Raw genomic sequence first — 14,996 nt, 5'->3', positions numbered from 1 at the left:
CAAAAAAAGCAGTGCACATTCTGCATTTTATGGAACGTCTGGCTCATAATTGAACAGTCCGATCCTATTTTTTGGGGGACAAGGTGACAAAAAAAAATGGCGAATTGTGCAGTTTTTTTTTTATGTTCTGGCGTTCACCGCATAGGAAATATTTTAATAGTTTGAACTTTTCGGACGTGGCAATATGTGATATGTTTATTTCTTGTTTCGATATTCTTTATGTAAAATTGGGAAACTGAGATTTCTACTTAATATTTAGGCTTTTTTTTAACTTTCTTTTTTTTTTTTATATAGTTTATTTATTAACTATCCCCCCCCCCCCCTTTAGGGGCTACAACCTGGGATCTTTTGATCCCTTGTCTTATTCACCCTAATAGAGCTCTATGAGGGTGAATAGGACCTCACACTCTCCCTGCTGCCCTGTGCATAGTACACACAGCAGCAGAGAGGTTACCATGACAGCCAGGACTTCAGTAGCGTCCTGGCTGCCATGGTAACCGATCGGAGCCCCAGAAGCTGCCACTACCACCAATAAGGAGGAGGGGAGAGGACCCTGTGGCCACTGCCACCAATGATTTTAAAACTTTGGAGGGGGAGAGCGCACTGCGCCACCAATGTTGTTTTTGATACTGGGTGGGGGGGGGGGGGGGGCGCATTGCGCCACCAGTGATAATTGACCTTTAATACAGGAGGCGGGTGCTGGCAGCAGAATCACACAGCCGGCACCCTGCGATCAGGGAGCTGTGATCAGCGACAGTTAATTCCCCCCCCCCAATGTGCGGCACCTGAGGGGCTAACTGCGGCCTGTCATAGTGGCAGCGTGCCGGCTATGTGATTCTGCCACCTCTTGTATTTGTATTACAAGTTAACTTTAACTGGTGGTGCAGTGCGCCCGCCCCTCTCTCCTCATTGGCAGCAGCGGCACAGGGGGGAGGGAGAGAGTGCTTCCTTCTCCCCTGTGTTGCTGAGGAGAACACGGAGCGCGCTGACAGCAGCGTGCTCCAAGCTCTGTGATACTAGACAGTGCAGCCCAGTATCGAAAAAATGGAAATCCCTAAGAAAAACAGTTCAAAGTTTTTCAATAAAGATCATTTTAAAAATGATTCTAGACCAAAATGATAGAAAATTGCCCCTGAAGATGTCTGTAGCCTTTAAGTAAATAAGTTACAAGTTTTACTGAATCTTTTCCCACAAAACTATATTTCAATCTGCTCAGCGCCTCCTGCTCGGTTAATACATTATCTTACATGTGTTTGCTTTCATCTTAGACCTTGATTATTTGGCTCAGTTCAGTGCGATACCTTCAAGACGACATCCTGCAGGTTCCAATAATCAAGGGATTCATTCCTCACCTTTACACTTAATTATTGGAAGTCCTATTAAAGAAGAAGATGAGTCACAAGATGCGGAATATAAAAGCAGAAAACCATACATTGTAAAACCGGATTTAAAAGAGAATATTGTTAAACAGGTAATCTGTGTAGTAAACTTACCGTTTTTGTCCTACGTATTATGCGTATGATAAAACCGTTACATTTATGTGATCTTTGTTATCTCTATACATCTGTTTACAGATTATATATGTTGTAGCTTGTAATATCCCGGTGTCACTGATATAAAATGGTAATAATACAGTCATTTTTCTTTCCTGTTCTAGCCATTAAAACCAGCAAGCAGTGAACAAATAGCCATTAATACATCACCTGTTCCCATTTCTCGGACCCCAGATGCAAGTGAAAGAATGGGAAAGCAAGCTCCATCCCAGTTGAAACAAGACTTTTCATTTAATGGCAAAAAAGTATTAAGTAAGTACATGGCTTTTTGGTGTTCACATATACAATTGCTGCACAGTGATGGGCACGAGCTCATCAAAGTGAAGAATTGCTGCACAGTGGTGCCTTCTACTGAAGCTTGCTGGGTGCTAATTGGGGAATCTTTAGCAGTCTCTGCTCTGGGGCCCTTCTCTGTGTAGCTGATTTGCAGAGAGAAAATCTGTCTTGCTTTTTTAACTTGATACCAAAGTAGATGCAGATTACGAAGAGGTCATCTGCTGGGGAAGTTAATGCTCACCAGCTTGTTTCTTTTTCCTGGTGGGAAATCTACTTTAACTTATAACTTTCTCTTGCAGGTCCAAAGATGTCTAACTCTGTGAGTTCTGAAGTTGCCTGTTCCTTATCAGAAAAAATTGCAGATTCATTGGCAAGTGAGAAATCTGGAGCCCCGCTAACATCTGTTCAAATTAATTTCATTAGAAATATGATTGAAGAAACTCTTGATGACTTCAGGTAATTTTACAATGCTGCAGTACAACTTACAAAAAAACAAATTTAAGTTATTCTGCTTGCCATTTTACTAATTGCAAACCATTTTAAAATGATTTGTTGGAAACATAAAAAGTTTGGTGACCATTGCAGGTCTGCAGACTTTCCGTATAGGGAAATCTGCAGTGTGTCTGGCCAAATCCACAACCTCAAAAACTGCCTGAAAGGGGCTGTTTTTTTGCAACTGCTTTGAACTGCAGTGTAAATCTTTGCATTACAAAGGTTTAGGCAGGGTGCTGAATCTTCTTAAATGGGTTGTCTCACGAAAAATATTCTACAGTTTTTAAACCAGCACCTGGATCTGAATACTTTTTGTAAGTGCATGTAATTATACATTTTATATAGCCACAGAGTTATTTAACCCCTTAAGGACACAGGGCGTACCGGTACGCCCTATTTCCCGAGTCCTTAAGGACCAAGGGCGTACCGGTACGTCCTGACTTAAAATCGGCATTCCGGCGCCGCGGGGGTTAATCGGAACGGGATTTCGGCTGAAATCATTCAGCCGGCATCCCGTAACAACGCAGGGGGGGGTCATTTGACCCCCCCGTATCGGCGATCGCAGAAAACCGCAGGTCAATTCAGACCTGCGGTTTTCTGCGTTTCCGGTCCATTCGGGTGTCCGGTGACCCGATGAACCGGAAAAAGACTGCGATCGGTGGCGTAATTATACACCACCAATCGCAGTCCGAGGATTTGAGGAGGCGGTGCTGGCCCTGGTGCTGAACACTGCTGTCCAGGGTGCTGATTGGTGCAGGGGAGAGAGGCGCGAGATTCAAACTTCCTGCGCTCCTCTCTCCCCTCCTCTTCCTGTTCTGCACGAGCACCCGGCAGCATCGTCCAGCACCAGCTCCTGTGTCCCCCTAATCGCCATCCATCACCCTCCTGCACCCATCGCCACCCAGGTAGGTTAGGGTCAGTGAGGGAGAGGCATCGTTAGGCAGGGAAAGAAGGGAAAAGTTAGTTAGGAAAAAAAAAAAAAAAAAAAAAACTTTTAACTTTTACACAAAACTTTTTTTGATCCATCTAACAGACCCCAGACCCCCCCCTGCCACTTGCCCCCCCCTACCAGCCCCCCACCACCACCAGCCCCCCCACCCCCTCCACCCATCCCCCCACCACTCCCCCCAACCCCCCCCCCCCCACCACCACCACTAGCCCCCTCACCACCACTTTTTTTCTGCGTTCGCTGACTGGTCGGCACTTTTTAGCGTCCGTCCACTGTTAGCGCATCGCCTGCCCCACCGCTGATCAGCGTTGTACCGCTAATCAGCAACTTTTTTTTTTTCCTAACACTTGCCCTTTTTTCCTTTTTTTAGTACGCGAACACCCGTTGCCCCCACACACACGCACATATAATAAAGTTTTACACACACGCACACCTACACGCACACACACCCATGGCCCGCCGGGTGTTCTCGGCCGAGGAGGCATATGCCCAGATTGCCTCCGACTCCGAGAGCCCCAGTGAGGATGAGGATGACCCCACATTCCTCTTATCATCAGCATCCTCCTCATCATCATCGGATGACGATGAGCCACCAAGGCGGCGGAGACGCCGCCAGGCGGAGCCAGGGGCCGCACATGCTAGGGATCCTGTGGCCCACCCTAGTACGAGCCGCCCTGGGGTTCGTACTGGTTTCCCGGCCCACCAAATAAGTTCACCGGAGACCCCTGCCGATGAACTTAGCTGGTGTCCCCCAGTGGACTTTGAGCCTGAGATTCCGGATTTCGCTGGCAATCCTGGAATCCAGATTCCCACAGTGGGGTTTACTGAAATTGACTATTTTAGTTTTTTTTTCAGTAACCCACTGGTGAATTTGATGGTGGAGCAGACGAATCTGTACGCCCAACAGTTCGTCGCTCAAAACCCAGGCTCAGTTTTGGCTAGACCCGGTGGCTGGACGCCGGTCAGTGCAGCCGAAATGAGGACATTTTGGGGCCTCGTGCTGCATATGGGTCTAGTCCAAAAACCCAGTGTCAGGCAATACTGGAGTGGGGACGTCCTGTACCAGACCCCACTGTACAGTATGGTCATGACACGCTCCCGGTTTGAGGCCATCCGGAAATGTCTGCATTATTCCGATAATGCAGCATGTCCACCCCGAGGTGATCCTGCCTATGACCGGCTGTATAAGATACGGCCTGTCATCGATCACTTTGGGGCCACATTTCAGCAGGCCTACGTACCTGGAAGGGAGGTCGCGGTTGATGAGTCGCTCATTGCGTTCAAGGGGAGACTCCGCCAATATATTCCCACAAAGCGAGCGAGGTATGGCGTGAAGCTATACAAAATTTGTGAGAGTACCTCAGGGTACACTTACAAATTTCGTGTGTACGAGGGGCGAGATTCCCGTATTCAACCCCCAGAATGTCCCCCCACTCTGGGTGTTAGCGGGAAACTCGTGTGGGACCTTATGTACCCACTGCTGGATAATGGTTACCACTTGTACGTGGATAACTTTTATACCAGCATTCCCTTGTTCAGGTCCCTTGCCGCCAGATCTACGTTCGCTTGTGGGACCGTGCGGAAAAATCAGCGCGGCCTCCCTGCCTACCCCCTCCAGGTACCTATCCCCAGGGGTGAGACCCGTGCACTTACCAGTGGAAACCTGTTGCTGGTCAGGTATAAGGACAAGAGGGATGTCCTTATGCTGTCCACAATCCACGGTAACGGCACCACCCCAGTCCCTGTGCGAGGTACCGCGGCAACGGTCCTCAAGCCCGATTGTATCGTCGACTACAATCGGTATATGGGAGGAGTTGATCTCTCGGATCAAGTCCTCACGCCATATAACGCCATGCGCAAAACCCGGGCATGGTACAAAAAAGTTGCGGTCTACTTGGTGCAGGTTGCCATGTACAACTCTTTTGTACTATCCCGAAGCGCTGGCAGCACAGGGACATTCCTCCAATTCTATGAGGCAGTCCTCAAGGACCTGATCTTTTCGGACCGGGAAAGAGCAGGCCGGAGTACCTCGGGAACTGGAGGCGCCCGGATCGTCCCTGGCCAACACTTTCCAGGTGTGGTCCCCCATACTGGAAAGAAGGGACGAACCCAAAAAAAGTGCAGAGTGTGTCGCAGGAGGGGGATACGGAAGGACACCACCACTCAGTGCGACACGTGCCCCGATCATCCGGGCCTCTGCGTTATCGATTGCTTCAGGGAGTATCACACTTCCATGGAGTACTAAATTTTTATAATCCCCAACAGTTCACTAGAGAACATAAAACACTATGGCTCTCAGACTTTGGAGACACGAAAACTATTTTTCTTTCCTCCAAAAATATTAGTTTTAGTGCAGGCATCCTCAAACTGCGGCCCTCCAGATGTTGTAAAACTATAACTCCCAGCATGCCCAGACAACCTACAGCCATCAGCAGGGCATGGTGGGAATTGTAGTTTTACAACATCTGGAGGGCCGCAGTTTTAGGATGCCTGCTTAGTGTCTCCAAAGTCTGAGAGCGATACATATTGGGCATCGTCGCGTGCGTAAAAGTCGTCGCTATAAAAATAACTTTTGACCAAACGCCTCGGATGAACGGTGTTAAAAATATAAAATAAAAACGGTGCCAAAACACCTATTTTTGGGCAAAATTTCAATTTAAATCCATTTTGCCGGTAATAAAGCAAGGGTTAACAGCCAAACAAAACTAAATATTTATTGCCCCGATTCTGTCGTTTGCAGAAACACCCCATATGTGGTCGTAAATGGCTATATAGCCGCACGGCAGGGCATAGAACGAAGGGAACGCCATACGGTTTCTGGAAGGCAGATTTTGATGGACAGTTTTTTTTTTGACACCATGTCCCATTAGAAGCCCCCCCTGATGTAGCCCAGACTAGAAACTCCAAAAAAGTGACCCCATCTAAGAAACTACACCCCTCAAGGTATTCAAAAGTTACTTTACAAACTATGTTAACCCTTTAGGTGTTCCACAAAACTAAATAGCGAATGTAGAAACAATTTTAGATTTTAATTTTTTTGTTACATTGCCTCAAAAAAGAGTAATATAGAGCAACCAAATATCAAATTTACCCCAAAAATAGTCCCAAAACAACAACCACCTTATCCCGTAGTTTCCTAGATGGGGTCACTTTTATGGAGTTTCTACTCTAGGGGTGCATCAGGGGGCTTGAAAGGGTACATGGTGTAAATAAACCAGTCCAGCAAAATCTGCCTTCCAAAAACCATATGGCGTTCCCCTTCTTCTATGTCCTGCCGTTTAGCCAAATAGTAGTTTACCACCACATATGGGGTGTTTCTGCAAACTACAGAATCAGGGCAACCCATTTTGAGTGTTGTTTGGCAGTTAACCCTTGTTTTACTCCTAGAAAAAATTGATTATATTGGAAAATTTTCCAAAAAATTGAAATTTCATAATTGTTTCTCCATCTGCCATTAACTCTTGTGGAACACCTAAAGGGTTAACAAAGTTTGTAAACCCAGTTTTGAATACCTTGAGGGGTGTACTTTCTTAGATGGAGTCACTTTTTTGAAATTTCTATTCTAGGGGTGCAACAGGGGGCTTCAAATGGGACATGGTATAAACAAAACCAGTCCTGCAAAATCTGCCTTCCAAAACCCATATGGTGTTCCCCTCCTTCTATGTGCTACCGTTCGGCCAAACAGTAGTTTACGACCACATATGGGGTGTTTTTGCAAACTACAGAATCAGGGCAACCCATTTTGAGTGTTGTTTGGCAGTTAACCCTTGTTTTACTCCTAGAAAAAATTGATTATATTGGAAAATTTTCCAAAAAATTTAAATTTCATAATTGTTTCTCCATCTGCCATTAACTCTTGTGGAACACCTAAAGGGTTAACAAAGTTTGTAAACCCAGTTTTGAATACCTTGAGGGGTGTACTTTCTTAGATGGAGTCACTTTTTTGAAATTTCTATTCTAGGGGTGCAACAGGGGGCTTCAAATGGGACATGGTATAAACAAAACCAGTCCTGCAAAATCTGCCTTCCAAAACCCATATGGTGTTCCCCTCCTTCTATGTGCTACCGTTCGGCCAAACAGTAGTTTACGACCACATATGGGGTGTTTTTGCAAACTACAGAATCAGGGCAACCCATTTTGAGTGTTGTTTGGCAGTTAACCCTTGTTTTACTCCTAGAAAAAATTGATTATATTGGAAAATTTTCCAAAAAATTTAAATTTCATAATTGTTTCTCCATCTGCCATTAACTCTTGTGGAACACCTAAAGGGTTAACAAAGTTTGTAAACCCAGTTTTGAATACCTTGAGGGGTGTACTTTCTTAGATGGAGTCACTTTTTTGAAATTTCTATTCTAGGGGTGCAACAGGGGGCTTCAAATGGGACATGGTATAAACAAAACCAGTCCTGCAAAATCTGCCTTCCAAAACCCATATGGTGTTCCCCTCCTTCTATGTCCTCCCGTTCGGCCAAACAGTAGTTTACGACCACATATGGGGTGTTTTTGCAAACTACAGAATCAGGGCAACCCATTTTGAGTGTTGTTTGGCAGTTAACCCTTGTTTTACTCCTGGAAAAAATTGATTATATTGGAAAATTTTCCAAAAAATAGAAATTTCAAAATTGTTTCTCCATCTGCCATTAACTCTTGTGGAACACCTAAAGGGTTAATAAAGTTTGAAAAAACTGTTTTGAATACCTTGAGGGGTGTAGTTTCTAGAATGGGGTCATTTTTGGGAGGTTTCTATTATCTAAGCCTCACAATATGACTTCAAACCTGAACTGGTCCATAAAAAGTGGGATTTTGAAGATTTCTCAAACATTTCAAAATTTGCTTCTAAACTTCTAAGCCTTGTAACATCCCCAAAAAATAAAATATCATTCCCAAAATGCTACAAACATGAAGTAGACATATGGGGAATGTAAAGTCATCACATTTTTTGGGGGTATTACTATGTATTACAGAAGTAGAGAAACTGAAACTTTGAAATTTGCTAATTTTTCAAAATTTTGGGTAAAAAATGTATTTTTTTATGCAAAAAAAATAACTTTTTTGACCCAATTTTAGCAGTGTCATGAAGTACAATATGTGACGAAAAAACAATCTCAGAACGGCCTGGGTAAGTCAAAGCGTTTGAAAGTTATGAGCACTTAAAGTGACACTGGTCAGATTTGCAAAAAATGGCCCGGTCCTTAAGGTGAAAATGAGCCCGGTCCTTAAGGGGTTAATATAATATAGCTGTATGGCGTCACCTGCTGGTTTTTATTTTTTTTAATTCTTTGTCCGGCTCACTATGATGGACGCACATGTTCAGTTTCATCCTTGAACTGCCTCCTGAGCTGTGATAGGGCGAGCATGGACACGCCTCCTGAGCTGTAATAGGGAGAGCATGGACACGCCTCCTGAGCTGTGATAGGGAGAGCAGCAGAAAGGACACATCCCCTTGAGCTTTTGGCTTGATATAAATCTAACAGAGCAATGAATGGGGAGAATCTCCCCATAGTGTGGAGATTTATTAGCAATGCTCCACGGGAAACAGATATTGGTTAGAACCCACAGCATAATTTGACATACATATTGAATAACCACAGAGCAAGTCTGTTTATGATGCATGTTTTCTGTACAGCCTGTGAATGAGATTTCTGAAATCTCTGCTGTGGATTTTTCACATAAAATTTCATGTGTGGCTGTACCCTTAAAGGGGTTATCCAATTTCACAAACAGCCCCCTCATGTGCTTGGGCCCCTCACAGGTAATATACTTACTCCGCTCCCCGCGCTGCTCCTGGTCCCCACACTGCCTCTGCTTCTTCTCCCTGTACACAGATAAAACATTCGGGGGGTGCAACCTATGCCAGACAGGGACGAGCCTCCCTAGCATCACGGTTGACGCTAGGGAGGCTTGTCTCCATCTGCCATTGGCTGATTCCCCCCCATTCCCGTTTTCATCCGTGTACAGAGAGAAGCAGCAATGGCGGTGTGGGGAGCGGGGTAAGTATATTACCTATGAGGGGCCTGGCACATGGGGGGGCTGTTTGAGTAATTGGATAACCCCTTTAACCGCCTCCGGACCGCCTAACGCAGGATCGCGGTCCGGAGGCGGCAGCTCTGCGCAGAGTGAGGCATCGGCGCGTCTTCCTGTGCACACAGGCGCGCGCGTTCACATGAACGGAAGTTAAGAGACAGGATCTCCAGCCTGCCAGCGGCGATCATTCGCTGGCAGGCTGGAGATGCGATTTTTTTTAACCCCTAACAGGTATATTAGACGCTGTTTTGATAACAGCGTCTAATATACCTGGTCCTCTGGTGGTCCCTTTTGTTTGGATCGACCACCAGAGGACACAGGTAGCTGTGTAAAGTAGCACCAACCACCACTACACTACCACCCCCCCCCCACCCCCCCCCATCATTTATTAACCCCTTATGAACCCCTGATCACCCCCCTGTCATTGATCATCCCCCTGTAAGGCTCCATTCAGACGCCCGTATGATTTTTACGGATCCACGGATACATGGATCGGATCCGCAAAACACATATGGACGTCTGAATGGAGCCTTACAGGGGGGTGATCGCCTCATATACACTCCCTGATCACCCCCCTGTCATTGATCACCCCCTGTAAGGCTCCATTCAGACGTCCGTATGATTTTTACGGATCCACGGATACATGGATCGGATCCGCAAAACACATACGGACGCTATAACTTTTACCCAAACCATTTTTTTTTTTTATCAAAGACATGTAAAACAATAAATTTAGGGAAAAATTTATATATAGATGTCATTTTTTTTTAAAAAATTTACAACTGAAAGTGAAAAATGTCATTTTTTTTCAAAAATTTCTTTAAATTTCGATTAATAACAAAAAAAAGTAAAAATGTCAGCAGCAATGAAATACCACCAAATGAAAGCTCTATTAGTGAGAAGAAAAGGAGGTAAAATTCATTTGGGTGGTAAGCTGCATGACCGAGCGATAAACTGTGAAAGTAGTGTAGTGCAGAAGTGTAAAAAGTGGCCTGGTCATTAAGGGGGTTTCAGCTAGCGAGGTTGAAGTAGTTAAATGTATATTTCTGGATTTTGTCAGATATAGATAAATAAATCCTGGAATAGTGCTTTAAAGGAGTTTTCCCACTAGCATTAATATTGTTCAAATCATAGCTGATGACAGAACAAAGTCATTTTGGGAATTGCTTCTGCTTCATAATGGCATATTGTCTATAAATTTCATTGGTTCCCGTCTCAGTGACTGACAACTATCTCTATATGAACAGTTGTACAGGGAAGGTTGTCGGTCACTGATTAGGATTCCCTCCCCCCCCACACACACATGACTTCTCAGCATAAAAAGAGAAGTTTAACTGAAAAAGTAACAAGTTATAATAAATCTTTTCCCACAATACTATATATCAATCTGTTCTGCTCCAACTTCTCTTTAACATGATTCCTGCAGATTGTGCGACAGGTTCTCTTTAACATCAACATTAGCACAAATTACCATTTTTACATTTAAATGTATGGATAATATAAAGATACAGCATTTCAAAAGGTTTCTCAGTCTTCACACTGCGTATCTTTTTAATATTTTTATATATTGGCATTCTGGCATTTTGAGCCCTTTTTGTCAGATTCTATTAAGTCATTTCATACTGTCAGATCCCAGATTAATAGAGATGTGTTTTACAGTTGTAAAATAACATTTCCCAATATGTTCCCTAGAAGTTTAGGGCATTAAATTAGAGGCAACTTGCACAAAGCATTTTTCCTTTTTGCTTTGATTTATGTTGTATGTACAGTAAATGATTGCATTGTTAAACCTCATTTGGTTAGTAAACTCCTTAAAACTTTGTTTCATAAGACACCACATTATGCTGCTCTGACAATGACCTAAAAACTCCCTTCATGGTTTCTCACTATATTAAGACAGTCTACCAGATGGGTTTATGTCGGTTAGTTCTTAAGAAGAAACGCAGCTGACAGCGGGAAGCTCTGACCCTTGTGAACTGTGGTAAGACTCAGGAGGAACTCTTCTGAGCATATAGATTTCTAACCAGCTGTTGGAATTGAAAGCCTGTGAACCACATATGTAGATCTCCTTAGGAGACTGCAAGCTCAGTTGTCAATAATGGAACTTGTATTACAGCATGAATGTGCTGACAACTTTTTTTTTTTTTTTTTTTTTAATGGTTACTTATTTTTTTAGTGAATTATTATTTATCTAATGTATGTAAATAAATCATCCTATTTCTTCTTACATCTACTTTTCATGATGTGAGCCATGGAAGAAATCTGCTTGTGTTAAAGGGCATCTGTCAACAGATTTTTACCTATGAAACTGGCTGACCTGTTACATGTGCGCTTGGAAGCTGAAGGCATCTATATTGGCCCCATGTTCAAATGTGTCTGCATTGCTGAGAAAAATTAAAGGGGTTCTGCACTTTCATTTCACTGATGATCTATCCTCTGGATAGATCATCAGCTTCTGATCGGCGGGGGTCCGACACCCGGGACCCCCGCCGATCAGCTGTTTAAGAAGGCAGCGGCGCTCCAGCAGCGCCGCGGCCTTCTCACTGTTTACCGCCGGGCCGCCCGCCCTCTGACGTCACGACTTGTATCAACTAGAGTGGGCGCGGCTAAGCTCTGTTCACTTGAATGGAGTTTAGCCGCGCCCACTCTAGTTGATACAAGTCGTGACGTCAGTGGGCGGGCGGCCCGGCGGTAAACAGTGAGAAGGCAGCGGCGCTCCTGGAGCGCAGCTGCCTTCTCAAACAGCTGATCGGCGGGGGTCCCGTGTGTCGGACCCCCGCCGATCAGAAGCTGATGATCTATCCAGAGGATAGATCATCAGTGAAATGAAAGTGCAGAACCCCTTTAAGTTTTAATAAATGCAACACCTAGAGGCTCTGCTCTCTGCAACTGCTCCTCTTCACTTCCATTGACGGGCCATTTACTTATTTGCATATATTAACCACTTCCCGTCTGCCCGTTGACTATAAATGTCTGGGAGGTGGATCTCTATCTCTGAATGGACGTTTCTGAACGTCCATTCAGAGATGGCAGCTGCACGCTAATTGTGCAGCTACAGAGTGGGTTGCCCGCTGTCGGTGACAGCAGGGCAACCCAGAGAGAAGGCAGGGGGACAGTTCCCAGGTGCACTGTGTGTACAGATTAGGAAGCGCTATGCAGTCCCGATCCGGCGTTCATGTGACCGCCAGGAGAGTGCAGGAGCTGTCGGGTCTTCTACAGATCTCGATCAGCCCTGCACTGAGGCTGTACAGCGCTGTATTATGCTGCACAGCCTCTCTGGGGGGTGTATTTCCTCTGTAACTGAGGCTGCTATGTCAGCCCCAGTTACAGGAGAAATCAATAGTGGAAAAAAAAAAAAGTGAAGTTAAATATCCCCCAGGGGTCTTGCATGACCTTATGGGGGACGCAAAGTTTAAAATAAAATAATAAAGTGTTAGAATAAAATAAAATAAAATAAGGGTTCAGATGTAAAAAATTAATTAATTCCCCAATTAGGAATTTAAAAAAATGTTAAAAATAGAATTTTTTTTAAATAAAATAGACATATTTTGTATTGCCGCGTCCGTGACTGTCGGCTCTATAAATATATCACATGATCCACCCCGTCCGATAAACACCATAAAAAAAAAAAATTATAAACTGTGTCAAAAAAAGCAATTTTTGTCACCTTACATCACAAAAAGTGCAACACCAAGTGATCAAAAAGGCGTATTTCCCAAAAAACTACCAATAAAACCTCATCCCGCAAAAAATTAGTCCCTACAAGAATTTTGCCCAAAAAAAAACAAAAAAACTATAGCTCTCATAACATGGACACATTAAAACATTATTTTTTTGTTTCAAAAATGCTATTATTGTGTTAAAGATAAATAAATAAATAAAGTATACATATTGGTTATCACCGCGTCCTTAAAGGGAACCTGTCACCGGGATTTTGTGTATAGAGCTGAGGACATGGGTTGCTAGATGGCCGCTAGCACATCTGCAATACCCAGTCCCCATAGCTCTGTGTGCTTTTATTGTGTTAAAAAACCAATTTGATACATATGCAAATTAACCTGAGATGAGTCCTGTCCCTGACTCATCTCCAGAACAGGACTCATCTCAGGTTAATTTGCATATGTATCAAATTGTTTTTTTAACACAATAAAAGCACAGAGAGCTATGGGGACCGGGTATTGCGGATGTGCTGTCGGCCATCTAGCAACCCATGTCCTCAGCTCTATACCCAAAATCCTGGTGACAGGTTCCCTTTAACAACCAGCTCTATAAAAATATCACATGACCTAACCCCTCGGTTGAACACCGTAAAAAAAAAAAAAAAAAACTGTGCCAAAAAAGCTATTTTTGTCACCTAACATCACATAAAGTGCAACACCAAGCGATCAAAAAGGCGTATGCCCCCCAAAATAGTACCAATCAAACAGTCACCTCATCACGCAAAAACTCTAACTAAGACAATCGGTCAAAAAATTTAAAAACTATGGCTCTCAGACCTATGAAGACACTAAAACATCATTTCTTTGGTTTCAAAAATGCTATTATTGTGTAAAACTTAAATAAAAAAGGTATACATATTAGGTATCGCCACGTCCTTAACTTTCTGCTCTATCAAAATTTCACATGACCTCATCCCATGACAACGCTAAAATAAATAAATAAAAACTGCTAAAACAACCAATTGTTTGGTCACCTTGCCCCATAAAGTGTTATAATAAATGATAAAAAATATGGCGATCAGAAAATGGAGGCAGAAATTATTTTCTTTCAAAAATGCTTTATTATGTAAAACTGAAACAAAGAAAGTAGACATATTTGATGATATTGCGTCCGTAACAACAGCCATTTTTTGGTTACATTGCCTCTCAAAAAACGTAGCATAGAGGAATTGAAAATCGTATGTACCCCAAAATAGTACCAATAAAACTTCCACCTTACAGTTTCCAAATTGGGATCACTTTTTGGGAGTTTCTACTGTAAGGGTGCATCAGGGGGGCTTCAAATGGGACATGGCATCTAAAAAACAGTTCAGCAAAATCTGCCTTCCAAAAACCATATGGCGCTATTTTTTTTTTCCGGCCGCCCTGCCGTGTGCCCTTACATAAGTTTACGACCACATGTGGGGTGGTTCTGTAAACCACAGAATCAGGGTAATAATATTGAGTTTTGTTTGGCTGTTAACCCTCGATGTTTTAAAGAAAAAAATGTAATAAAATGGAAAATCTGCCAAAAAAGTGAAATTTTAAAATTTGGTCTCCATTTTCCTTTTAATTCTTGTGGAACACCTAAAGGGTTAACAAAGTTTGTAAAATCTGTTTTAAGTAACTTGAGGGGTATAGTTTCTACAATGGGGTCATTTATGGGGGGTATCCACTATGTAAGCCCCACAAAGTGACTTCAGACCTGAACTGCTTCTAAAATTCTAAGCCTTATAACGTCATAAAATAAAATGACATTTACAAAATGATGCCAACATAAAGGAGACATATGGGGAATGTTAAGTAATAAATATTTTATGAGGTATCACTTTCTGTTTTAAAAGCAGAGAAATTGAAATTTAGAAAATTCAGAGTTTTTCAACATTTTTGGTAAATTTGGGATTTTTTCATAAATAAAGGTGAAATATATTGACTCGTATGACTATCATGAAGTACAATGTGTCACGAGAATGTCACTGAATGGCTTGGATAAATAAAAGTGTTC

At 43.2% G+C, this 14,996-nt stretch overlaps 1 protein-coding gene across 2 annotated transcripts in view; it reads left to right on the top strand.

Moving 5' to 3' along the window:
* NEDD1 (NEDD1 gamma-tubulin ring complex targeting factor) overlaps nucleotides 1–14,996 on the top strand; it is an 83,854-nt gene that overhangs the window by 57,358 nt on the left and 11,500 nt on the right. For both annotated transcript variants that reach the window (XM_044277273.1, XM_044277272.1), the window contains 3 exons: nucleotides 1,269–1,471; nucleotides 1,658–1,805; nucleotides 2,129–2,285. In XM_044277273.1, coding sequence (XP_044133208.1) covers nucleotides 1,269–1,471; nucleotides 1,658–1,805; nucleotides 2,129–2,285 — 508 coding nt within the window. The remainder of the gene's footprint in view (nucleotides 1–1,268; nucleotides 1,472–1,657; nucleotides 1,806–2,128; nucleotides 2,286–14,996) is intronic.

Source organism: Bufo gargarizans, chromosome 2, assembly GCF_014858855.1.
Source record: "Bufo gargarizans isolate SCDJY-AF-19 chromosome 2, ASM1485885v1, whole genome shotgun sequence".
Taxonomy (NCBI): domain Eukaryota; kingdom Metazoa; phylum Chordata; class Amphibia; order Anura; family Bufonidae; genus Bufo; species Bufo gargarizans.
The sequence above is the reverse complement of the archived record's forward strand: the minus strand, read 5'-3'. Positions and strand labels throughout refer to the sequence as shown.